The 27,485-nt window shown below is 43.6% G+C and overlaps 2 protein-coding genes across 2 annotated transcripts; one reads left to right on the top strand and one right to left on the bottom strand.

The window, feature by feature from the left end:
* Nucleotides 1–642: 642 nt before the first annotated feature.
* On the bottom strand, nucleotides 643–8,129 carry mogat2 (monoacylglycerol O-acyltransferase 2). The gene is made up of 6 exons (XM_034550561.1): nucleotides 8,036–8,129; nucleotides 6,590–6,768; nucleotides 1,960–2,164; nucleotides 1,598–1,772; nucleotides 1,094–1,293; nucleotides 643–797 (listed from the first exon to the last, which is right to left on the bottom strand). The coding sequence occupies exons 1-6, from the start codon at nucleotides 8,127–8,129 to the stop codon at nucleotides 643–645; spliced, it is 1,008 nt and encodes a 335-aa protein (XP_034406452.1).
* Nucleotides 8,130–10,849: 2,720 nt separating this feature from the next.
* Nucleotides 10,850–25,960, top strand: map6a (microtubule-associated protein 6a). The gene is made up of 5 exons (XM_034550372.1): nucleotides 10,850–11,541; nucleotides 20,623–20,836; nucleotides 20,997–21,205; nucleotides 23,879–23,989; nucleotides 25,716–25,960. Exons 1-5 carry the CDS (start codon nucleotides 10,850–10,852, stop codon nucleotides 25,864–25,866), a joined length of 1,377 nt encoding a protein of 458 aa, XP_034406263.1. The 3' UTR covers nucleotides 25,867–25,960.
* Nucleotides 25,961–27,485: the final 1,525 nt, after the last annotated feature.

Raw genomic sequence — 27,485 nt, 5'->3', positions numbered from 1 at the left:
TGCTTTTATGTTAAGGAATCACAACCTGAAACTATAAACTACAGCAGAAGATGGAAATACTCAAGTAAAGTTCAACAAAGTCAAATTGTACTTAAGCACAGGAACTGAGTAAATGTAGTTACATACTTCCCAACACTGAAATGTGGAATTATTCCTTCAATCTTTCAAGGCCATATTGTAGAAACAAAAGAGAAACCATTCATTTGAGTACTGTATAAAATATTTAAATTTTCCCTGTTTGTAGCAGAGACCAAACCCTGAAATCATTGACAGTGTCTCCCATATGATGTTGCAACCCAAATACAACCTCTGACTCTGAGAGAGTTTCAGGTCTTGCACAAAGGCCCAAACCCCAGACTGTTGCCACCACTGGGAGATGGTGATGAAAACGTCTGCCCTGGCCACCGACAGCAGTCTGAATGAACAGCAAGGTCTCAGTTATGGATACATAAGCATGTGGATTGTGGTTGCTTTTCTCTCATATGGTCGTTGGATGCTCCCTTAACTGATACAGCATCGTATCAACAGTTTATTTCACATTAATTAACAGGCCAGTTGGAGAGCTAATCAATTCTCCGAGCCTGCAGCACCAGAGCTTCACAAATAAATATGCATTCGAATCCACTTCGTCATCGGTCCAGTTTAGACAAAACTCAGTTGTGTGTCCTTATCCACTCCGTAGTTGCCTTTGTGCTCCTCAAACAGATTGCTGAGCTCGTCCATGTACAGCTGGTGGAGGGCATCAAGTTCCTCAGCCGATGGTTTCTCATTCCTTTCCACCCTAATTGGCCGCCCGACTGCAAGGTGAAATAAAACACACACACACACACACACATACATACACACACACACACACAGTCAGTGAACTTTAAAGTTTGTAATATTGTTGGATGCCTTTTATCTAAAAACCTGAGTTCGATCAGACTGGTATCACTCTTAGCCAACTTGGTGACATTACATGCTTTTGCCAAAATCAACTGTAGCTTGTGAAATACACAAGCGTATATGAATATAGCTGAGGTTGTCCCCTGCCAGACAAAGTCTTATGCATCTTTTACTTGATATACTGCAGGTGCCTGATTGATACACTCACCTACTGTACTGATGGGTTTTCTGTAGGGCAAGAGACCAAAGGAGTACTGGAAAATGCCACGTGCGTGGAAGAGAGGCAGGGAGATACCCATGATTCTTTGCAGCCGCTCCTGTAACCATCGAAGCCAGGTCCCCTTTTGGTTTCCCACTTGATCAAACAATTCGTTTTCTCCAAAGGAGAAGACTGGCACCAGATGAGCACTGCAAAAAGAAAAGAAAACCAATTTGAATGAAAAGGTTGTTTTATTGATTAACTAACATTGTCCCGTGTTTTAAATGTTTCACTGATGTTCCTTATTCTAAACTCATAATGGACTGCGTGCTTTACCAGGAAATTCCACACAATTTGCTTGACTAAGCCTCTGTTTCAAGATGCCACGCTCAAGCTGCAAGTCACATAAAATGAATGGACGCGATCCTTTTATCACAAGCGATAAGACCTTGGAGAATTAACTGTATTGAGCAGAAAACCTGCCTCATTCCCCCAAGGGCTCTCTGCTCTCACCCGTGCTCCATCGCCATTTTGATGAAGCCTTTCTTTTTAGCCAATAGTAGAGTGTAGGTCCCAGGGTGGGCATCCAGGGCCTCCGGGGCCCCACCCACTGCTATCACCACAGCGTTACCGCCCCTTTTTTTGCTGAGTGGATAGCTGGCGCTCTTTTTGTCCGAGGGAATCAGACCTGCAGTGTTATAACAGAAAATAAGAAGTCAAGATGAATCAAATAATACCTTGTATCCTATAAAATAGAGTACATTTTTTTCTCGCAGAATTGAGGATAACATCTTCACTATCTAGCCATAGACTGAGTTGAATGTAGGAGGTAGACGTATGGTCAATCGGATCGAGTATGATTGAAAGGGCCGCACCTGCACACATGATGTAGTCTCTGAAGAACGGGGCTCTGAACCAAAGGGGCAGCATGAGCAAGTAGCTGGTGAGGCCGGGAAACAGCTGCCTGAAGCCTGTGGTGTAGGTGCAGAAGTTGGTAAAGGCTCCTGCCACCAGCACGCCATGAGGATGGAAGCCCAGGATGTAGTTGTGCCTGGGATCCAGGTCAGCCGTCTTCACCAACTGGGAATTGAAAAGAAAACCATGTGTCTGAATATCGATCATAACCGGTTTTGAATAAGTTGTGATCATCTGCTTCATCCTAAAAGAGCGGACAGGGTTGACAGTCTTCTGAATCCACTCGCATCCCTCCTGCTTTATGAAGAATATTCAGAACCAGAATACTGTAAGACACACTTGACACTACACAGAGCTACAGAGGTCTGGTCTAACTCCATTATCAAACTTGTAGTCTGTCGACTCCACCGACGCTGACTCAAGTGACATCACTTGAGGACATGCATCAGATTTCACACAGTTCCCTCAGGAAATGCAAAAGGCTTTATACAACTTCTGATTCTAGACAAAAGAGAACATACTTATTCATATTATTATATTAGATCCCTCTATAAATCTGAGCGAGCTCTTCTAATGTATTTAAAAATAAAAAGTGATGTGCAGGTGTTGACCCTGGAACAGTACCAAACACTATTTGTTTGTCCCTGGGCAGGAACTCCAAAGAGTGTACACTTAACACAGAGGATTTTGTATGTTTAGCAGGTAAGGCCATTGTAGTGGTGGACAAGCCGTCGGGGGTGCAGTCAATCCTTGGAAATGTAGTAATATGTGGAGAAATTTAATAATATGTAGAGTCAGAAATGATGGTTTATTGATAATCAGCTCTAAAGGAGTATAGATAAGATACGCCACGGAGCGCTGTGTGCGTGTCTCCACCGGTCCCGAACTAGAAGATAGTGAGAGGCACCAAAGGTCACTGCCAAGACTCAAAAGTCGCTTGTTGTGTGCTGCCGTTTGTTTTTTTGCAGCCCGTGTTGTGCTGACTTGTGTGAACAACAAATCTGCTCCCCTCACTGTTTGCATCTCTTTTTGTGAGATTAATATTTCAAGGCCCCGCTGTTCTTATGGCCACATGCACAGCCCTTATCAGGGAGCCACTCTCTCTCCTCGGGGACAGGGAGGCAACACCTTCCCTAATGTCTATAATCTACTGAAATTATACTCATAATGTGTTACAATCTGCTTATTGCATCGTATTTTTATAGTCAGGAGCATTCACAAGTATGCATAATGCTTTACAACAACGATTAGTACCCATATTAAAGCGTGTTATGTTCACTGAAGGTCAAATATAATAATTCATAATTGCTGGCAGACACTTTCCCATACTTGAAATAGAGTATAATCTGTTTGTAATGCATTATGATATTATTACAAGTCATTCATTGTTTGCTTAAAGTAAAGAAAGAAAATGTACACAAAACGGTTAAACAATAACTTATTAAATGATCCACCCTAACCACGTTCTAATCCCACTATGATGCATTACAAAATAAGATTATATAATAAAAATATGGGTTATGAAGTGGGGCGACTGGTTCAGTGGTTAGCAGGTCCATCTATCAATCAGGGGGTTGGAGGTTCAATCTCCGCCCTAGTCGATGTGTCCTTGAGCAAGACGATTGCATTGCTCCCCTTAGCTATGTCTACGGTGTATAAATGTAAAGTGTCTTTGAGTTCCTTAAAAAGCGCTATATGGATTATTAAGTATTATGATACACTTGACACTTATAAGTCAATATAAAATGTGTATATTGTTATAAAACATTATGAATATTTACCACTAGTTTATAATGAAATGATGCCGTTGATGATAACGCATCATAAATATATTTTAGAATAGAAAGTGTTCATCCATTTTGAACTTTTAGATTGTTTTCTTTCCCAGAGTCAATCATTGGCCCTTTAATGAGGAGGACCGGCTGTTTACAAACACAAGGACTGTGCTCTGTGACCAATCACAGACCCCGCCCCCCGGGCTCGGAGTTGGTCCTGTCTAAATGTGTGTTGCGTCATTCTGGTGGATCACACATCAGCTGGTGACGGTGTCTTTAGAAACGGTGGGCAGAGACGCACCCATAACAGCGCATTGGGCCGCATGGAGGACACTGGTTCTTTTCAGGCGCACATTGAGTCCTTGTGTCGGCCCTAACGAGGCATACAGTCAGATGATGATTCACTTTCAACTGGATGTGAGACGTTCCCGAGGCCTCGGTTGTTGGAAATTACCGTTATCTTTACCTTGAGAGAATTTAAAATAGATTTACAAAAAAAACAGAAAGTTAGACACAATATTCTTTGTCTGATGTATGCGGACACGCGCGCGCTCTCTGACGAGAGACTGATGCAATAATCCAATAACTAATCTGGCTTGTCAAAAACTTTGTTTACGGGGCTATAAAGCATGTAAACAGGGACTATTCAATTTGCATGTCTTCCCTCACTGTCTCTGCTCAACATGTATTCTGTCGACCAATTTGACTGCGACATGCAGGTTCAGGGGTGGACAGAATATCAAGAAGGAGTTCAAAACAACAACAGCATCATCATCAACAACAACAACAACAACAAAGCGTATTATTTTGTGTTGTAATTGAGATTGTGTCAGAAAGGTGTCAAACTCTTGCAGTTTGCAGTGTTGCATTATTTTGTCAGCTGTCCCTACTATTTGTCTTCCATATATCCGAATATCAACTTTTAAATACTAAAAGACAGTATTATTATGATACATTTTACTCAATGTATTAGTATATTATCACCTCTGTGCCAGTCTTCTCCTGACTTTTATTATTATATGGTGCTGTGATCTATGGTGCTCACTGCTGTAAGTCCCTTATTAAACGAACCTCTGTTATTTTTATTATTAATAATAATAATATTATTGTTATTATTATTATTGTTTGTAGGTGTTACTGCTCCTATTGTCCTCGTTTTTCCAGATGAAGATCTATGTCTATAAAAGTACTGTATATAAATAAAGTACTACTGTGATGATAGGAGCAGTAGTGGCATTTCCATATTTAAAATAGATTACATTTCTGCATCATCCAGATGTTAAAGGTGTGTCGTCTCATCGAGTCTACTGAATCGTGTTCTCTGCTCACACAGATACAGAATCTGATTAGTTCAGATAGTTCAGCTAAACAGGCTGATACGGATCACTGCGTTATCTTTTATGGCTGCAAAGGATAACTTGTGTGCACGCAGGGACATAACCCACTTCAGAGACACAAATAAGTCTGACTATCTCACGTGGCAGGTTGCTTTGACCAATCGGATCTCGTTTTCTTGATCTTTTCTTGACTTCGTCTTTTCCAAACAAAGAGGTCGCTAGTGGAGCCGTTGTTGTTGCGCTTGTCTTATCGGCACAGTCCAAAGTATCAGAGGTGCCTGGGGGCAGGATGTAAACCCATGGGATGAAGAGGATGTTGTCAACCACATGCTCTGCATTATTTTTTCTTTCTTTGAAAACCCCAACGTCACGCGCTACCATTCGCTCTGATTTAAAGTGCTGGGCTTTTTAAGATCCAAAAGCTGGTCATGGGATGTACTTCAGATCATATGCACTACAGGTGTTTGACCACAAGAGGGACACAACAGACTGCAACACCAACCCTACAAACCAAGAAGGTTCTCCAGGTACCTGTGAAGCTGAACTATCAGCCTCTGGATTACTTCTGGTTTGCTGCAGCGTCTGTGCAAAATCACTCAAAGAAAATTGATCTACTTCAAGATTAAAAGTCTGTTTTGGAAAATATACACTTGCCAATTTTTAGAGCAAGATTAATCGATTTAACCCTCTCATATCTGTCTGCTAAATATGAAGCTCCTAAAAATGTGTCACCAGCCTGTGGCATGATCAAATTACATCCCCATACAACTCAATTACTTCAAATTTATTTACTCTGGGATAACATTTGTTTTTGGTATCACAAATAATCGCAGTCCGCAGAAGTCAGTGTCGTGAGGAGGTTGTGGTGGATGGTTGGATCAAACAAACACAGGACTTTCCCCCAGGAGGCCACCGCACACTGTGTGTCACACGTGAAACCAAAAGTCAACGTTACCGTGATTAAATTTACATCCGTAGCTTAAATAACATAGAAAATCAAAAGGTGACTCCACCTAACCAAATAGTTTTGTTGCCAGAACCTTTCTGAGTAATTGTGTCGTGTTTTTGTTTCACAATCCGGGAGAAAATACGTTGCCCTCGAAAAGCTATTGAGACTGCAGTTTAATTGTTTGAGAATGTAATTTTGCGGAAGTATTTTAGTACTCAAAACTGAGTCTAGTATTGACAGAGAAAATGTAAGGTAAGTCAAATACATAAAGACAACAATAAAGGTCTGCTCTTGAGGATTTAAGGAGGGTGTTTGTACACAGTATTGACAGTACATGACTGTAGGGAACACAGTGGTCAGGCATCCGTTTATTTGCTTACGGAGACAGAGATAAGAGCTGCTGCTGGCATGAAGATCAGAGATAAGATCAACTGAACTGTCAGAGCAGATGTCCTGATGTCCTGTTCTCTGACACTAATGTTTATGCACAGCTTTGTTCTCTGACGGCGATGCAGCGTCAGACTCTCACCTTGATGGGGAAGTAATCCCGCATGTATTTCCACATTTTGAGCTCGCACACCATGGACACCCTGCGGCCTCCACGTGCAGGGGTGTCGTAGTCGAAGAACCACCAGACGGCGTACAGCACGCTGACCAGCCAGAAGCGGGTGAACAGCAGGTACAGGAACAGGAGGATGCAGGTGGGTGCTGAGGAGAGAGGACAGCAGGGTCATGAGCAGCAGCACTGAACACACACGTTAACAAGTGGATTACATGTGCACCCTGATCCGGCACGCCGAATGCAAAAACACACTGTACGGAGTGTTACTAGATCATGTGTTGAGCTGACGTCCGCTCTGCATCAGCAGCATTCGGGTCTGCTGTCACAGGATGACGTCACGAGTGGGTTCGGTGGTTACTGCGAGCAGGGCCGTGCTGATGGTGTGATGTCAGTACAATGTTATCTTTTATTTAACAGGGTTGTTGCGCTTTTCATCCATTCTCAGTCATCCAACAACACCACGTCCATTCCTTTAAATGATCACTCGCATCAGGTGATGGTCTGGTCAGACTATCTGCAAGGATGTGTGGTGAAAAAGTACAATTTGTTTTGTTTTAGTGGAACAAAAGGGGTGTGAGTCCCCTCTCTGCCGATGTGCAATTAGATCGAACATCTTGATTTGTACATTTCAAGTTTTGGAATGGTCTTTGTTATTTCTTGGGCAGCTCTTGGCTTGTTTAAGGAGTTGTTTTTAAGATGACATTTTTGACATGGTTGTATTAGAAATGTTATCCTGTTGTCATGTTATAACGTTTCATCTTGTGTGGCATAGTTAGTTATCTGTTTATGTTGCTTGCAAGTCATTATCATTGCTGCCTAAAGCGAAGATGATGATGATGATGATGATGATTCCGGTTAAATAACAGTAAAAGAAAACGATATGGTGTGAGATTTGATCTTAAGTATATTGATTTATCAACACGCTGACTACACAGGACACACAGGAGTCACCTGAACGCCTCGTGCTGGATCACTTTGTGTTGTTTGAGAAGAAATAACGTCCATTTTGGAATGTGACAGGACTGTGGAGGGATGTCAGCCAAACATTGTAGATATACAACACCTGGTCTTTCAGAGCTAAACAAATACACTAGGTGGACACATTCATGTGTATAACATGTGAAATAGTAAGTGTTCTGAATAACACACAATGTGACCTGAGGTCAGTTGACAGGGCACTCTTTAGTGTGCAGGCTCAGGTCATGGCCTGCTTCCAGCTATGTCACTGTTTAGAGCAGTCCTCTATCTCTCACATTCACTTACATTTTACCCACGAGTGGCCGGGCCGACATGTTCCAACAGCGGCCATAAGGACACAAAGACTAACTGCATTGATGTGCACTCCATGAACAGCACCGCCCCGTCGGCTTCCAGATGTTTCCAGCGGACGCTCATGCAAACATGCACACTCACCCAGGCCGAGGAAGGAGTAGACCCACTGCAGCACCGCGGCTGTCTGCAGTCTCCGGTGCAGGGGCACCTCCATGGGGGCGAAAGCAATCTTCATGTCTTCCACGAGAAGAAGAGAGGCAAACCGAGGCGCTGCAGCCGGTGGCTGGAGAAGAAGAAGGATAAAGCGGGTCCAAAGTTCTTCCTTCTCGCCTCTCCACCACCACCTCCTATTTACAGCCTTATCTCAGAAACCCTAAATGGGATTTGATTTGTCAATCGCTATCTGACTTTTGGCCGCGTAAGGAATGCGAGTGCTCACACACAGGACGGCATTGCAACATGAACCGCAAGCAATAACTCAGTGGAAGAGGGAAAGGGCCATGTTATGTTGCTCTTGCTCATTTGTTCAGTCAGTCGGTGGTTAGCATAACTGTGTGATATATTGCTCAATGTATGGCTGTAAAGGCAGCCCCATCTGCTTGAGCAATCATGTAACTGCACTTCAGTGTGCAGATAGTGATAAAGGCATAGGTTTGTCAAGCAGGCCCATCAGGTTTGTGCATAACACACCAGTTAAAAGGTTATCCAAGGTGTTGAAGAAGGGGGGAAACAAGGTGACAGGCGATAGTGGAGGGAGCCACCCATGCCTCTCATCACCAGTCAGCACACACGGAGACAGCGCTTTCTGTTCATCTTCCAATCGGTTCCCCTCGTTAGCTTCCGTCAGATTGACATTTGCCTGGGCCAATATGTTTGACTGCCACTCCATTTAGTGTTGCCCTTGGAATTGATGATGTATTCAGGGACTGTCTTCTTTTATTACCTCATTAACATTTGATCTCTTTAGCATGTCATTAAAACCACCCAGAGCATCATCAACAGAGCATCAGTGATATCGGTGAGGTGAGGTAGAACCCGGAGGATCTATTAAAAAGACAAAACCCACCCCAGCGAGAGCCTGTTCACCCCGTGCTGCCACCTTGCACGCGATACAGAGGTTTTCCACTGCCTACAGAGATTCTTCCCTCAGTGAGCCTCCTCAACTCATCCTCCGTGCTCCGTATATATACAAAAAGTCTTTAGTTTTTTCCTGCGAGGCCTAAAGGCACCACAATTCACATTTAGTTGTGCAACCCTGTGTTGCAGAATGTGAACGAACAAACCTTGTAACGTTCAATACATAATCAGCCAGTCAGTTAATATTTTACCAATGCACGACTAAAGTAAATGCAGTTAAAGGACCGTGTGTGTGGCATTTTGGGAGAGCTATCGGCAGAAATGGAATCAAATTGTCAAAACAATGTTTCCTACAGTGTAAAATCACCTGGAACTTAGAATTGTTTTGGGTTTTTTTTCTTTCTCTTTAACGTCTTCTGTTGATGAGTGGACTTTAGTTTTCACTCTGTCATGTATTGTTGTTGTTTTTATTATTATTATTGTAGTAATGAAATTGACGTTGGACCCAAGGTTTAACTTTGCTGCCTGCTTAGCCAGATCACCATCACAAAAAAAAAGATTGAATCTCAATGGATATTATCTGGTGAACTAAAAATAGTGGCAGCTTGTATTTGGGGGCTTGACTGCAGTGTAAATGTGCCTGAATGCCCCCAGGTTCTCTGACATGCTCAGAGAGGGAGGGTTTGGGTACTGGGGGCGGGGGGTCTAATTCGGCTGCAACCCTACCGCTAGATGCCACCAAATCCTAGACACCGGACCTTTACACAAAAGAAAACATCCCACTGTAAAGCTTGCAAGAGCGATTGCTTCTGAACATTAGCTGTCATCCTTCATTATAAAATCGTCGGCTCAGATCATGTGCTTGTCAGATGTCTTAGAAATCGTAGTCCAAACGGGCCTCCGGGGTTTGTAATGAGTTGGCATTATTCATGTGTTCTACTATGTGATGGCACAGTCTGCCAGTAGGCTTTTTTTTGCATGAATCAGTGGCTTACTTAACAATGCAGACCTTTTTTATGGCTTTGGCAAGCTATATTTTATTTATTTTGAATCAAATAAGATTACTACTATACTTCATAATTTCCATCCCTTTCTATTCATGATTAATTATATTAAGTCCAATAGGGATTGGCAATGTTATCCTACTATTTTATGTTTATTCCTAAAATATATATCTTTTATTTACTTATTTTCTCATGACCAAACGTTGACACGGAAACCGAAGGAAAGTGATAGCTGGACCTGAACGTCGCTCCTCCTGTACCATCACGCAGTAACAAAACACACCGTTCACATCAAGCTCATTGTGTTAATCTGCTTTGCATCGGAAATGACTATTCTCATTACAAAATAAAAGCAGACCTCGGTGTATATGGCTACAGATATGCAACGGGAAGATACTTTAGTATATATTAGTCAATGTGCTACATCTAGTTATTATGCTGTTTGGACTTCTTTTTAAATTACACAATTTCAAAAGACCGCCATTAAAGCTTTTAGACTGCAGTCTAAGCCGGAAGTTCTTCTTTATTCTCCCTGACTTGACTCCCACCCCCCTCTGTGTCTCCGGGATGCTGAGCAGGCGGGCGGGGCTGTTTTTCGTTGCAGTGCCATGCCGCGGAGTGATGTAGCAAGACGTAGCGGGCACACAGCAAACGTTAGCAAGGTTGTTTTTGTTAATATACAAATCCTTCAATTCTGTCTATTTTAGAAGCAAAATGGATTTACTGAATACCATCTAACGTCAACGGCCTTCTGATCCTTTCCGTGCTACCTGACACACGGACATCTTGTTTCTGACAGGATACCAGGAGTGCAGAGACATATCTTGACTTCATTTTGCAGATTGTATTGTAGTGGAGCTCTCTCCGGCCCACCATGGCGTGGCCCTGTATCAGCAGGGCGTGCTGCATGGCCCGCTTATGGAACCAGCTGGACAAGGCTGACATTGCGGTGCCTTTGGTCTTCACCAAGTACACGGATGTCTCGGAGATGCAGCACATCCAGCTGCAGCCGCCGCTCCGCCCTCCCCAGGGCCGGGTCACCATAGAAACGCAGCCGTCTCGCGCGGAGACACGCGCCACAACACGGCCGCCGCGCAGGTGCGTCTCCGAGGAGCGCGTGTGCAGCTCGGTGTCGCGCGAGGACTTTAAGCACTGGAAAGTTCGACCGGAGCCGAGCTGTAAACCCAAGAACGAGTACCACGAACCGGAAACGCCGTTCAACAGCGAGACCCAGTACCAGAAGGACTTCAAACCCTGGCCCATCCCGAAAAGGTACGACCATCCCTGGATACCCAAACAGCTTCCCTCCGACGACCGGCCTCCGGACCGGTCCAGGCACGCGAAGCAGCCGGCGGAAGCGGACAGCGGCGTGGAGAAGAGCGCTATCGCCGACCAGGTGCAGGAGAAAGACCTCCCGCAGGGGCAGGAAAAGAAAACCAAGTCCATTAAGCAGGAGGGGCAGAAGAAAGTTGTCCTGAAGGTGGAAGGAGAGGGCAAAGGGAGGGCGGCGGCGGATGCTGTGAACAGGCAGATCAAACAGGAGATCACAGCCGACAGCTCGTACAAGTGAGTTCATACATTGCCCTATATGTGGTGTCTTCCAAACTGGAGTCCAGAGGCCTCAGGCGGCCAAGGGTCATAGGGGTCAACATTAGTATTATACTGTGTTAACCATTCATTCACTTGACTATCAGAAATATCAGAGGTTGTTGCATTTTAAAAACACAGCAATTCATTATTCATAATCATTATTAATATTTTCCATTTACCACAATACACAAAGTGAAATAACACTACAAAAATGCAATCGCCATAATAAAGAATTTTGAGGTGTGTTTACTTAAATTCAAACCTTGCTTTGTTAGTAGAATAATGCGTTTTTACACAGCCAGCGGATTGCACAATAAACATGGAGTTTGCATTGTCAAAGTTATGGCAAACCTAAACAAATGCATCCTGGGATGGTGAGCCAGGATGTGCAGGGCCGCCTGTCAGAAAGTCAGCTGACGTGGTGTTAAGAGGGACAAGGTCAATGTGATTGGGGTGGACAGGTGGGTTTGACAAACACAGCACTTTCACTCAGGAGACCGCTGTGTGTATTCTGTGTGAAACTAAAAGTCACCGTTGACTTATTTTAACTTGATTTTGTTATAACAAACATACTTAATTTAAACCAAACCACAATCTTTTTCTAAAAATAACCAAGGGTTTTTTGTTGCGCACTTTTTGCTCATGTCGGCACATAAAAAAAACAAAAAAACGAAACGTTGCATGAGACGTTGATCCTGTACACCCAATACTCCAGCTATTTACTTTTGAACTAAAAGCCATCACTGGCACTTTATTGGACACACTTTAACATTTTTTCTTTTTAAATGCCGAATCCTCCCCATTGCTGAATCCCATTTGTCCCAAATAATTTTCACAAGGCCCCTAATTAATTTGAGGATAACCATTCAATAAGTGGGGGGACCTGTCTGGGAGTAAACATTAAAAACAATAAATAATTAAAGATTTATTATTGACTGTTGATGTTTCGGTCCATGTGGGTAATCTCTGTCTATTATGCAATGTTCCAGAAGATGATGGGGACTGGTGGATGGATGAGCATCAAGTCACGCACGTCCCCATCATATGCATCGCCTCTTAAAGCTGTGCCTTGATGTTATCGGTTGCATTTATGTTCATGGGAAGGCTGCTGGTTGTGCGAGTGTAAGATATTGTGGGGATTTTTTGTTCTGTTTTTGTTGTCGCTGCTGCAGTAATCTGTGGGTTTTGGGGATTTTCAAAGCATTCAGCATCTCATTCTTTGACTCACTTTCAGCAGAGTCGTATCTCGGCCTTTATATTGCACAGTCTGATCTGTAAAACATTATCACCGGATTCACAGCGTTGTCAACAAAAGATGCCCAATGATATGTTGAGTCAGTGAAGATGAGGCCGGGCGAGATAAGTGAGCGAGTCTTACAGCTGTTTGGTGCCTATTGCTGCTGTGCCTTTGTTGTTGAGCAGTCAGCGAGGGTGCAGCCTAGGGTGCAGCCTAGGGTGCTCTCCCCCCACCCCACACAACCTCCCCCCACACATGTTATTGAATGACTGCACCGTGACGAGCAGAAGCCCAGTCAGCTCTCTGTCTTACTCCGCCAGCGGAGACTTGAAGCAGGTCAACTGTGGGTTAATATCATGGATAGTGTGCCTACAGTGTGGAAACTGCACACACACACACACACAATAACATGTAAGATATGCACACAAAAAAACATGTGTTTAAGTATTTCACATTCTTCTCACTTTTTTGTTATAGAGTTATAATACACAGAACTGCAATTAAAAACCCAAAACATTCTTCAATTAGGGCTGGGCGACTTTGTTGAAATGAATTGATTCACGATATTGATTTATAAAGTTAACTGTTCACATCTAACAAAAACGTTTTGTTTTCTTTACTACAATTTGCTTGGAATTATTTAACACAATTTAGTAACGCAGTACAATCATATCATCACAATAATATCTAAATGTCAGACACTATAAAGACACATGATAATGTTGAATCACATCCCAGGGCTATGACAAACAGAAACAATGTCATCTAAAATTAATAATCGAACTGAGGGCCCGAAGCCATCTGTGAGTCCATGAACGAGGCGAGCGTCTGTGGTTAGTTTTCATGTCTGCAACCACAGCAGCACACTTGAGTGTCTGTTATCTAAACTGCCAAAGTCAGTTCAACAAGTGAAGTGTCGATAACGTTGCCGGTGGCCCACCGGTTGCAAGCGGGCTCGGGTTTGAACGACGCGCTGGCGTGCAGATGGATTCTGTGTTTTTGTGAGAACATTCAGTTTAAATATTTCAGTGGTGATGGAGGCATAATTTAGTTTTATGTGGACTGAGAACTAAAGTGCTATATCCTCGTCAGCAACTGGCCTTATGATAACTTGGGAGGCAATTTGGCCTTGTGAGTGAGTGTGCACCTCTGTGTTATCCACAGCTAATCTGGCATTGTGCTCCAGCAGACTGCATCATATTGTTCACAGTTCCTGTGTAAATTGCTCCACACAATATTAAAAGTAAGCCATAATTCAGAGATATTTATGAGACTAAACCATTTCAGTTTTAGCAGTATTACGTGAACGGATGTTAGTTATAGAGAGATGCAAACTGGAATTATGGGTTCTTGAGAATAAAATACATTTCTTTGTAATCCTGAGACAGTTGTAGAAAAGGCTCATCATAAAAATGGCTATTGCAAGTCTGTGTTGGAATGACACTATTGTTTATGTGGAATGTAAATAGTAAAGGGACCCAGCACAGACCCTTGTGGTACCCCATATTTATCCCAAGGGAGGTTGTTTTGAGACCATCAGTATGGATTGCCTTTGGACTGTGAGAAAACTCACCATTTCTTCAACTTAGATATCGTTGTTGGCCTCCAACATCCTGTCTCAGTTGGGATATGGTTGCACTAATGTGCACAGTAGCTCTATTTAGCCAGCGCATATATAGACTGGAACAGGACTTTCAGTAGGGAACCACATTCGCAGTCTATTCAAAGCCTTCCCCCCATTTCTTTGTGCTCATTTGCACATGAAGTCCTGTTCCTCTCAGCTCTATTTTCTGCCGTTTAAAAAAAAAGAAAAGACTTGTATTTTTCTGCAGAGAGCCCAATGGCTTTTTTTCTGCAGTGCACCCAGGAAATGCTAAAGGATACTATCAACCACTGTGTTTTTTTTGCCTGAATTGGTGCAGCATTTTCCACCAACATCCCCCCTCACATAACCCGTCCAGCCTTCATCTCGCCACCAACTCGCTGCATTATGTTTCAAATGTCTTCTTTTTCTTTTGCATAAAAAAAAAGTCAATGAGCCTCAGACAGCAGCTGCTGGAGTCTTTGTTGGTGTCTTCTTTTTTAACAACCAGCGCTGCTGTAAAAGACAAAGGCCATTCTTCATCTTGTCAGCATTATTTGTTCAATTATGCGATGCGTCAAATAAAAGACTAATACAAAGAGGCGATTGGATAAAGGATTATGACTTGAATTTTCATTGTCGACAGTGAGGCAGGTAATGCAGGTTCAGTGAGTACAGCAAGGGAGAGAGAGTGAGAGAGAGGGAGAGAGACAGACAGAGAGAGAGAGAGAGAGAGAGAGAGAGCATGACTTGGTTTTAATTTGCGTCATGTATTGCAGCTCAACATTTTCACAGCAGCACGGTCTCAGGAGATTCTTCTTTTAGTTTCTCGGACGTGAACTCGTCCCTCCCCAAGACAAGGACGCCCCATCAACTAAAAAGGAGTTTGTCTGAATGTTACGTTTATGGAATGTACATGGATCCTCTTAGAGTCAGCCAAGCCTCATGTTCCTACTGACAAGGAGTGAATGCAGAAATTCAATTCTGAAAAAAAAAAATGTATGTAACTCATTTGCATTTCTGCTCCCTGAAAATAAAAACAGGGCAGGGTAGTTGCGTGGGAGCTATTCTTGTCTAAATGTAATACTATAATGTCTGCTGATATCCAGTTTTCGTGTGTTGATCAATGCAGAGCTCCACCAGCTAAAGCTCACTGTCATATGTAACCAATTAATCTGATTTATCACATGTGATTACAGTCCATTTACAGGGAAATGTCTTCAGAGCTGATTCTGGTTATAAATGGATTACATAAGATAACCCAGTTAAACCTGCAGTTCTGACTAAACTCACCATAGGTAAAAACTGAGAGCCTGCCTTTCTGTACTTCTTTATTACAAAGTGTGCAACAAAAATGCTCAAGTCAACACTTTTGTTGTTGTTTTCAAATGGAAATTAGCAATACAAAATTAGCAAATTAGCAATACAAAAATGTACTTGGGAGCCCTCTTTTGTGACCCTATCACAAGCCCCTGTCATACTGTGAATGCACTGTTCCAGCTCTCAGCGTATAATACAGTATAGTTTCCATCGAGCTGATGCCTGAGAAGCTTCAGAGAGGCCGTGAGTTAGAGACAAGGCCAACTGGTCCCGCAGGGAGTATTGACCAGAAGCCAGGACCTCACCCGCTGACACACCAAGACAACACTGGTCGGAAGGGAAGCTGCAGTTCCCTTATGGTCAGATTGATTCTCTGGAATACTGGGAAAGAAGCACTCCAGCCCCTTTATGTGAAGCCAGCTCTGGTGTAGGATTAGAGCCAGTCACTGTGGTTACCGTCAGTCTTAACTGTACAGAAGTTGTGCAGATGTATTTTACCATTTACCATGTGCAGTATATCCACCGTCCAGAGTATAATATCTCAACAACTACTGCATGGATTGCCCGGACACTTTGTGCAGACATTCGTGGATCCAAGGGGAGGAACCCTACTGACATTGCGATCCCCTGGCTGAAACACATGAAGGGCAGGAAGTGCCGAAAAAGAAAATACGAACACATAACTTATACATGGGACAGGGACAGATTTGTAACAACTTTGGTGACAAAACACCTGAAGAGTTAAGGACATTCTCAACTGTACTTTGTGGTTGGTGATAATTTGCAATAGCATCAGCTCAAAAAAGGATTATTTCCTGGAGTAAAATGTTCTCCTGGCTGGTTTTCCGTGGCCTGCTAGTAACGTGTCATCATACTTTTTATGTGTCAAGGTCAGCTCGTGCAGCCCGACAGTTTTAATTCGCAGGCATCCGTTTTGATCCTTTTTCACCCATAACCCCTCCAGATTGTGCCGTGTTATAGTAGGGCTGCATGGAGCTCATCAGTGCTGTACCCTGGCGTGGTTCCACCCCTGTCACACGGCAGGGTTGGGTTGCAGCGACGAGGCCTTTCTCTGCGCAACCCTTCCGCCGCGGTGGGTCAGCAGGGTCAGCCATCCAAAGCGGCTTTAGTCACAAATGCAAGGATAAATATTATAGGCAGTATGATAGCATATTCAGTTGGAATATGGCTGTCGGCATGTTGTTGTTTTCAAAGCCGATGAACGTAAGTTACCATTTTTGGAATGCCGGAAAGTGACGTAGGGAAGCCAGATATGGCTCTGATAGCGGCAGTGACCTTTCGACTCTGACATTCTGAAGGATCCCAAAGACAAGACCTATAAAGCTGGGTGGAATAGACAAGAGTAGTGTGAGGTGTAAGGTGTATCTTTTTCATGACAGGCACTTGGTCTATCACCTTCTATGACATTAAACCAATTAGTTTTCTCCTTCCCGACACTCAACCGAAACGGTGAGCTTCGTACCTCTGCGTCTCATTGAACTGCTGGTTTTGCGGACGTTGCGCAGTAATCTGCCCGTTACGTACAGTATGTAACAGTAGCTGTGACATGATGCCGGTTGAACCAAGCTCGTTAAATAAGTACCAAGTACACACTGACCTCAGAGACACAGACTTTATTGTCATACGTCCATGAATAGGAGCAATGTTACAGTACTGACCGGTGTTTCACACTGTGGAACCTGTCTGCACACACAATCTGCCTCTTTCTCTGTCGTTCTCTCTCACACACACACACACACACCCTGTGATGTCACATAGTGAGTGCTTTAGACCCTTGGCCTGGACATTGTTTGCATAACCTGTCTTTGTGGCTTCTTGGCCCAGCCGAGCATTGAAAATGGACTTCAGTCCGGTTATGTAACAGCTCTCTGTGTGACTTCCTCCTCTCCTCGGTGTAAAGCAGCCATGTCACTGTCCCCAGCCTTTGTGTCATAAATAGTTTGCTTACCCTAAAACGACTCTTTACGCCTCAGTTTCGTTTTAAAACCCAGCCTAAATGTTAGCTGATTTAGCTTTAGATTAAAGGGAACACATTATATAGTTAGGAAGATGAGATGGCTAGAGTTTAGGCTTTTTTTTTTTTAAATGTCAGCTGTCTTTATTGCTGGTCAAATGATATACTTGGAGTAACTACTATAAGGAAATTCCGTTTTATAGGGACGTTCTGTCGGTTCTGTAATAACGTTGCAATTCGTGTTTAGTGCTAACTAGCGACATGTTATCAGCTAGCACGCTAAACTAAGATGGTGAACATGGTAAACATTATACCTGGTTACCATCAACATATTAGCATTGTCATTGTGAGCATGTTTAGCATGTTATCTTTAGGATCTACCTCAAAGCACACTTCCAAAGGCACACGCGGTTCCACAGCGGCTTTTCACTGCGTCGAGACGGAGCAGCAGAGCGCCAAGCGCTGTGTGAAAGCTGCTTGTGTGCCACTTTATTTAACAACATGTTTATACGCTAGCTGCTTACTAACTCCTAATGTTAGCTGTAACAAGTGTGAGTTCCGGCAACGGATAAAAGAGGGCAACACACGGTATTTCACAAGTAACTGGTTTTATTATTTCACGCTTCCGGTTCCGTCCTGCATTCCGAACGTCAGCGTCTGCTCCCCGCTCTCTCTCCCGTTCTCCAGCCACTACCTACTCTTATACTGAAGAGACAAACGTTTAATTGACCCCAGCTGAGGCGGATTACACATCACGGCACTATTCCCTGAACCCCCCCCCCCCCCCCCCCCCCCCCCGCTCCACCCACTCTGCAGCCGAGCCTAACCACACCCCGCTGCCACATTAGCTAGCCTACATTTTGTATTTCATCGGCTTATTGTTACAGGTGTCATGTCTCATTGTAATCTTTGTCACCACAGGCGCTATTTAGAATTCTGCGAATCGATGTGAAGTTTTTATTATAACCATTTCATTTTCCCGTCCGATAGTTCACGTCGAAATGGAGCGCTCTGTTTCTTCGAACAATGGCGCTCTCATTTTCAGTGTGGTTTATCGTTTCACGCCCACGTGCTAACCCATGACAACCCACCTCAAGAACATCTGAGGTCGGAGCCCAGCTTTCACCCTGTGATGCTAAATCAGACAACTCAGCTGCTCTCTCATTACCCCCTTCTCATGGTAATACGTTCAAGACATCAATACAACTGTCCCTGAAATGTAATTGCGTTAAACAGGAACACACAGTCTCTGAGGCGGATTTCCGTAGTTATTGATATGCGATGTCTTTCCAGATGACTTGGGCTTACATTTCCTTCTAATGAGGCAGTCGTGCAGCAGCCTGGCCTTGTCTGCCCTGCCGATGTTGCCACAGGGAACGGAGACCTTTCACTGAACCTTGGCGACAACTGCGTGGTTCTCAGCGCTTGCGGTGAATTGTGCTGCGTGAGGGGAATGTACGTGTTTGTGACTGCACAGGGGAGACCCGATAGGTGTCATCTGACTAACCTGAAACACAGAGCTGTTTTCTGTTTTCCTTTGTAATTAGCCGCAGCATCACGGTAATATTGCATATTACAATTTTTATTAAAGAGGGAACACCTTTTTTGGGCCACCTTTTTCTTGAAACATTCGTAGGAATTTTAACAGTTTTATATTAATATGGTATGCTGTTACAGGCTGACATATTCCATTGTTGCATTTGCCATAGAGCTAGCCCACATTGGTGCAAATACAGCTCTATCATAAGAGAAAATGTATTTGCTTTTGTTTATGGCTGTTGAAAAAAACATCAGTTAAAAGAAATAAATGTTGCCTTCAGTCATTACCAGATAGACAGATAGACTAAAAGCTTCTTCTTCTGATATTAGGTTTGGCAGATTTATGTTTTCTAAAGCGTCACCTGATGACCTTTTGTGAAGATTAAGTACCCTTCCAAGCAGTAACTTATGAAGCCAAAGGCATGCTTCAGCTCCATCTGTTTTCCACAACAATAACTAATGTTTGTTATGAAAAGCTGTCCAGATTCTTCTGTAAGGTGAATTACAGTAGTTTTCTTCTTTTACAACAATACAACATCGATTGACAGACAGAAAAACAATCCTCATCCACTCCGATAACTAACTGATCCATCGTTCCATTGTTTTTCTATTGTGAATCATTTGTTTGTCCTCTGTGGTACACCCACCCATAGGTGTATAATGTGGGCAGAGTCGCTGATAGAGGGCTCTGTGAGCCTGCCATGCTGCTGACCTTCTTCAGAACTGCTGTCTGAGGACTACAGAAAATCACACGCAGTGCAGACCTCCTCCCACCCGCCGTACCTCTGACATACGTCGCTCTACAGTCGTAATGAGCCACTTCTTCACACCTCTATTCCAGGATGCGGATTACAACATGCACACACTGTCTGCAATGAATGCGATATCTATTTTTAATAGAGATTCTCTTTGATGATGCGCAAATAAAGACATTTTTCAGTAGACGGTGCCAGACAAAATAAAGCAGTATATATACACACCAAAGACCCAAAATAATCACTGATTGGCATGGAAATAATTATACCACAGTTATCTGCGACAAAACAAACAAAAAATGAAGTATGTAATGTATAATGGAACAGCATTTGCGATGTTTCATTAAAAGCATCCAGCGGAGACTCTACTGGAGTTTCTTTGGCTAGCCGTTTCCCCTGTTTCCAGCTCTTTATGCTAAGCTAACTATCTCCTGGCTGTAGCTTCAAGTTTATCCTACAAATATGAGAGCGTTGTCTAGCTATATGTCCTAAACATTTAGTCTTTTATGAGCATTAACATAAATACAAAATGTTAACTTGTCACTCTTACTGTCAAGACTCTTTATTGATACTCGTTATTGATGGGTCTTTGAGCTCTACGACCCAGTCCACTTACTTATGATACCCTAACTTCCTTCTGTCCACACAGAACTGAGTACAAGGCTTATAAAGATGTGAAGCCGGCAAAGATGATCCGGGCCAGGTCCCAGTACCTGCCACCGGATGAGAAGACCAGCCTAGAGACCAGCTACAGTGCCACATACAAGGGCCAAGCCCCACTGAAGTCTGCGGACAACAAGGCCCTGGAGAGGAGGAGGATACGCAGTTTGTACAGCGAGCCTTACATAGACCCCATCAAACAGGTAAGAACACGCCTTTCTGACTATGACGTATCGTTTGAAATCAAAGGGAGGGGCAATGTGAAATTCCTGACATGCTCATCTCATTGCACAGCACAGTTTTAGTTTTCAGAATGGAGCGTTCCAGCTCAGGAGTCTCATTTCCACTATCTGACATCCTTAGGTTGACAGGTACAGTGCCCTTCGCACTAAGCCCAAAAGGCCCGGAGCCGCAGCGGCGACCAAGCCAGCGAAGAAAGCCAAAGATAAGCAGAGCGCCGCGCTGAGGGGCTCCAAGAAGACGGCCTCTGAGAACCAGCTCGAGAACCGGCCAGCGGTGGGGGACAAGGAGAAAAGTAAAGAGATGAACAACAAACTGGCTGAGGCAAAAGAGTAAAAATCATTTAGCACTACTTCTCCTTTCATTCCTTTCTTTTTGGGGGTGGGGGGGACGGCAAACACAGAGGCTGCAAAATGAATTAAGGTTCTCCTCATCTCTCCCCATCTGGTCTCTTTCTTCTCCTCTCCTCTGTTCCGTATCCTCTCCTTCTTCTCTGTCCTCTCTCACTACCTCCTGGCTACGTGTGTACAATAATAACAAGATGTCGGGGTTTTAGGCATGACATGTCATCGCTCCTCCCACCTCATGCTATATTAGATCGCTATAGTAACGAGTGGGCGGGAGCATCCTCTTCCTCCGCCATTTGATGCCCCCCCTGCCCCCACTCTCCTCGCCTCCATCTCCAGGTTGTCATGGCTACAGGCTGCCTGGCTATGCAATGGATGGCTCTCGTTGCATGGGTCCACCGACAAGCAACTCTGAAGGCTTGGCTTTGATCAGCTGAGCAGATTGCTTTGTTGAGTTTATCATGGATTTCTTTTTTCCCCCTCCTAGTTTTTGGGTTTGTTGTAGGAAAAGATAATCAAATTGGCACGTTGGATATGATTTCTGCGCCTGCTAAATTAACAACAACTCTGAAAACCTTTGATAAACGTCCCGCTTGGTTAGTCATGAGTGTCTGATCCCCGGCTTGTTCGGTACCTGCTACCTTCTCTGTTCACGGCTCACAGGGCTCAAAGTATGTGTGAACTGAGCTCTGTGTGTTCATCCCATTCAGCGTTTGCTTCATGCGAAGCCCATTCATACAGCGGCATTTTATTTTCATTTATTATGAATCCAACACCAGCCATTTGAATGGCAGTTTCCCCCGCAGTCGTTTCGTGCAGACATGACGACATTGAACGGAAGAGGAACATCGTTTCTGAGGAACAGAGAGGGGTGAGTGTCCTGCCGAGCCCACAAGCGTGCAGCGCTGTCGATCTCAATAGCCATAACTCAGTGTAATCGCCTCTCGTGGGCTCTTTATTAACTAAGACTGATCCCTCTGCAAGGCTTCACCGCTGTTACGCAACTGCAGTAGCGTGCAAACAAACGCACACTTCCTTTTGGCCTTTTTTATTTTTGTAACTGCGCTCTGCCGAGGGTGACCGTAACCAATATCATTAGCCTGCCAAGGGACGATAGCAGACAGCTCATATTGCTGCTTAATAGCGCTTTTCACATAACCTTTAAAGAGGGAGCCGTATGGATGAAGCACAGATCCACGTTCCTAATACATTCACTGCCACTTGTTCACGAGGATAATAAGTGTTATCCTTTTTTATGTCTACGTAATAAGCTGTATCTGTTACAAACACCATCTTTTATTTAAATTCAGCCCCAATTAGGGCACAATGATGTGATGGTAAGTGTGACTGCTTCTGTTTTGTGACTCCAATGTTCATCACTTGCTGTTTTATCCCTGTTGTTTGGTGAGGTTTGGTGAGGTTTGGGATATTTATTTAAACTCTGGCGAGTTCAGCGCGGTGGAGTCGTATTTCTTGCAAAACATACCAACAACCAAATCCTAAATTCTGGTTGAATCTGAATCTCCTCAGGGAGATGTGTTGAAGAAAAGGGGAAAGGTTGTATCGTAAGACTAATTATAACCTCTCTTGTGTAAATATAAGTATATTATAGCGAGTCAATATGTGAGTGATTTCACTGAGCACACATAGAGAGAGACATCACTGTTTTCCTTGTTTTTGGATTAGAACCATACACACATACACACACACACACACACACACACACACACACACCTCACTGCTCTCATTAGCTCTGCTTCTCAGCATCCTTCTCTCCATTGTGAGTGGAATGACTGCACCATCTCTACATCCTAAGGTGCCCCATCATGGACGACTCGTTAGCATTTTGCAGCCTTTGGTTGGTTGGGGGCGGGGCATTGTCATGTAACACAAGGGAGGGGGAGGGGCTTGTAGAGGCGGTCAATGTAAACAGCTGTTAGCACACCACACACCCTGTGCTATATCTTTGTGACTATTAGGCAAATAAGGATAGAAAGTATGGTTATGAAGAAAGTTATGTATTGGGCCAAAAAAAAAGATTACAAATGACTGTGACGTGCTTGTGTTTCTATCTGCTTGCTCATATTTAATGAAACATTACAAATAAATGCAAAAAAAAGCAGTGTCTTCTTCTTTTATTTCTTAAAAAGAAAAGAAAAGAAAGATGAGCGGTTGCAGGTATCTGTCTGCGTTTTTCCTGTCCCTGTCTTGGTCTTTGTGAGACGGACGACATTGAATGCATCCACATGGAAGAGAATTTCTTGCTCTCACAACTTCTTTCTATGCTTATCCAAAACTGCGCCCCATTCTGGCATGAGCTCTGACGTCCTCTCCGAGGCCCCGCATGTTGCCCTCGTGTGAGAACTGAAGAATATATTATTTTTTGCATCGTGTCTCTAATATATTCCAACAACTCACCCGACTTGTAAAGCAACATGCGCGTCAAAGGACGTCCAGAACCTCATTCCAGAATAAGATGTCATGTGCTTCTTAGGCTCCTAGTTAATGTACAAATTATACTCTTTTATGCAAAAACTAAAAGGAAAAAAAAACACCCACAAATGTGTGATATTACACTTGCTGAGATCATATTGTTCTTTCTTCATACTGTGTCCAATTTGTCGTGTGCTAATGAGTGACATTCTGATTCATTTGAAGGGTTGTGCTAAAACAGTACCACTACATACAGCTCTGCCAGCCAATCCGAGATATTGGCTGGGTGCAGACTCTAAAGCAACACCTGTGGGGCTGTGCGCTACCCAATCCAAGGTAATCAATCGCGAGAGCAACCAAAGGAAAGTCGACCGTGAGCCGCAAATGCCACTCATTCCCATTCATACTCATGGAGTTGTGATTTGCTTTTGTTTTCTATTACAGTCGCACATTATTTTGTTTGTTTCACCGCATCACCTCCGGTCCACTCCTCCGGTCACAGCCCTTCTGGATATTTCTCTTCCATATGGACACTAGAGTGTCTGACTAGCTGCTGTCATCCTACATGTAAGAACCTTACATGTAAGGAGGCCCCAGATTTAGTCCAGACATCAGCCATCCTTGGACCTCTGTTAGCTGCTGTGATACACCCACTCTTAAAGGGCCAGTGTTTAGCATTTAGGGCGTTCCATTGGCAGAGATGGAATATACTGTATATAGTGATTAAGTCTGTCACGGTCAAACTGACTGAGGATGACCGGGCATTATTAATCCACTAGACAAGGGGCGTGGTTTTAACCACGGATGCTTTCCCTGTCAGCAGTCCTTTATTTTCATTGAGCGATAAGGACTTTCTTTTCCCCCCCCGTTATGATTTCAACGCGCACGCAGCACCAGCTTCAGAAAGCAGACGGGTTACAGCGAGGCAAAGTATCACTGGGAGGAAAGTAATAAAGTAAACTTGAATTAGCAGGAGCACACCGTGGTTTAAAACTGTGTTCCTGTATTTTGTTATGTAAGACAAATGATGAATTGAAACAGCATTTTTATAGGAATGATTCTGGACCAAAATGTGTGATGATCACTGTATTATTAACTATATTTTTAGTGTATAATCACCTGAAATGTGTTTTTGTTAGCTTGGAACTATCCGCGGGTCTTTTTCTCCGCCATGTTCCTAGAGACTGGCACCCGGAGGAAGTGCCAGCAACCTCCCCGCTCGATGCCACCACATCCTACACACTGGCCCTTTAAAAACAAACTGCATGACCGTTGAACTACTGATAATTATTGGTGGAGACCACTATTTTCTTCATTTATGAGCCGGATCACTCACACGTTTGCATCTTAGCTTGCCATCCCCGGGTGGACGCTTCATACTGTGTCGTCTCTAAAGCATGCTGCCACTGTTTTCTGTTGGACCTGCAATCCGACGTTGCGTTCAAAAGAATCTGGTCTAGACTTTGAGTGTTGGCTTGGATATAAAGACGAGCGGTGAGTATGAGTGGAATGAGGGAAGCTTTGGCAGCACACAGTGCAAACGGACATTATGTAAGTGCATGTTAATGATCTTCACTCTGACCTGTGCTGATCATTTATCTTTATTCAAATGTGTATTGCATCTTGTAGATATTCTTGTCACAGTACACCCCGAGACCCTCATTGCACTATTGGCATCCTGGAGTTCATAATGTCACAGTGACTTACTGGATGGGTCGAAGTATAGATTTAAACCGTATTGATCTCAATGCAAAGCTGTCCAATGCTTCGTTAGGAAGAAGAAGCTTTGATTCACATGTGTATTCTCGAAACACAATGGCGTGTATAGGAGTTTGTATGTAATATTAGTGATAAGCAAACAGGCCCCCGTAGCGATGTCGTCTCTTCGTCTCGTGTTAAGCTCTGGGCACTAAAACAGAAGCCTGGTATTCTCCTCTGAAATGAGCGGTCACCAGGTGCTCCGCCCAATGGCTTGTTGTTGCTCGCCCGGGACAAATGCCTCATCGTGTGTCTCTTTCTGTCTCCTTCTTCTCTGCTGTCTTAACCATGTGCTGCCTCCTAGAGACGCTAAGGACGAGGTTCTCCGACCCGGTCATCATCATACCCAGGGTGCTGCTGGAGGAGAACCACCAGCACCACTGCTGGAGAGAGCCGAGCCTCGGAAGAGCAGCGGAGTCGTACGCTTTTCCCTAGATGGCAACCAGACGGAGTAGCTCTGCCCGTGAGGACGAAGGCAGATACACCTACAGACTGATGCTCTGTACTGTAAATATTTAGGATTTGCAACTGAGTTGGATTAAGACAAGAGGTGAAATAAAACGTTCAGCTATCTTAGCGGCAGATTTGAAACATGCATGTTTGAGACAGCTTATGGTCACAGCTGTTTGACCCACGGCATTATTCCAAAGGTGCTATATCATTTTCTGGTTTCATGCAATTTATTTTGAAGGAATAATGTCAACGTCATTAGAAATACAACACCATAAAGTGCTTCTACAACAATTACAACACAAACTGTTCTGTACATCGATCGGCTTTAGTGTAAATAAATAATCATAACTTGCACATTACAACACTGTATTGTAGTTTTTGTTGTACGGTCAGTAATTCACAAAGAGGGTGTCTGGATGGTGTGTAGGTGTTCAGCATGTAGCAGAGGGCTGCTCATAAGCTCAACAACGACTGTGGGATGGAAACATTAAACATTGATAGTTGAATGATGATGAACTGAGGGTTTTGCGTTTGAAAATAAATCTAATACTAATGTCAGTTTTTTGTATCTTTTTGGTATCTTAACAAAAGAAACAACATTTTTTAAAGTCCCCCACAACTCTGAAATGTGTTTAGCTTACTGTTCCTCCACTTGAATATTTAAGCTTTAATGTGCAGAATTATGTGCACAGTTTATTTTACATTAATTTGCTGAAGGGGGTAAAGTGTCTCTGAGCTCATATTAAATCTGCATGTAACATAATGTGGCATCACAGCCAGTTTGGAAGCCACTCAGGACCCAGTGTGCAACCTCCATAAGTGTGATGTGGAACAATGCAATGCACATACAGTGAAAATGGGAAAACCGTGAATTATTACTTTGAGCGTATTCTTATGTGACTTAAAGGGGAACTCAACCTATTTTACATTAAAGTCTTCTGCAGGTGTTGAAGAGGACTGAGGCATTTGAGAAAAAAAGTTGTCTAAAGCCTTTTGTGGACGGATGAATTGCTTCAAAATCACTATCCTGACCCTCCAGACAGTTTGTTACAGAGAACCTTGTGAGAAGCCGACATTGGAAACTCAGTGTCGCTCTTTGCTCTTTTTTTAATGAAGAAATTGCATCACCTCTTAAGCTCTCAATACTTTTGATTTAAATCGGGAAGTATCTGTTCAATGAATATGCAAACGACATGATGATTCCAACCAGACGCGCTCAGTTCTGATACTGTGCTTTGGATGCATAACAACCTATTGAGACACCCAACCCCCTCAAGTTTAAACAACACTGCAACGAGCCCGGAGCTGAACTCAGCTGGTTCAACCATATGATTCCCTGCTGGACAGAAGCTGCTGCCAAGACAACCACAAAGAGGCACAGATTGATGAATTACCTCTACCTAAAAATCACAAGCTGCATCTTTGGTGCCTCAATAATGCAGATACTCATATTTCATTTATGACCTCCTGTCCAGCGGGGCGAAGCGAGATTAGGAAACCAGCCCGAGCAGCTAGTTGGAGCTCTTGGTGCAGAGAAGCTGTTCCCTTGTCACAGCTCATGTTGCTCCTCATTAGACTGGCTGTGCCTCATTACTGCTGTGAGCTTCATGGCAAACTGTAA

The sequence above is a fragment of the Cyclopterus lumpus genome, chromosome 14 (genome assembly GCF_009769545.1).
Source record: "Cyclopterus lumpus isolate fCycLum1 chromosome 14, fCycLum1.pri, whole genome shotgun sequence".
Lineage (NCBI taxonomy): Eukaryota > Metazoa > Chordata > Actinopteri > Perciformes > Cyclopteridae > Cyclopterus > Cyclopterus lumpus.
Note: the sequence above shows the minus strand (reverse complement) of the source record. Positions and strands in the feature narration are given on the sequence as shown.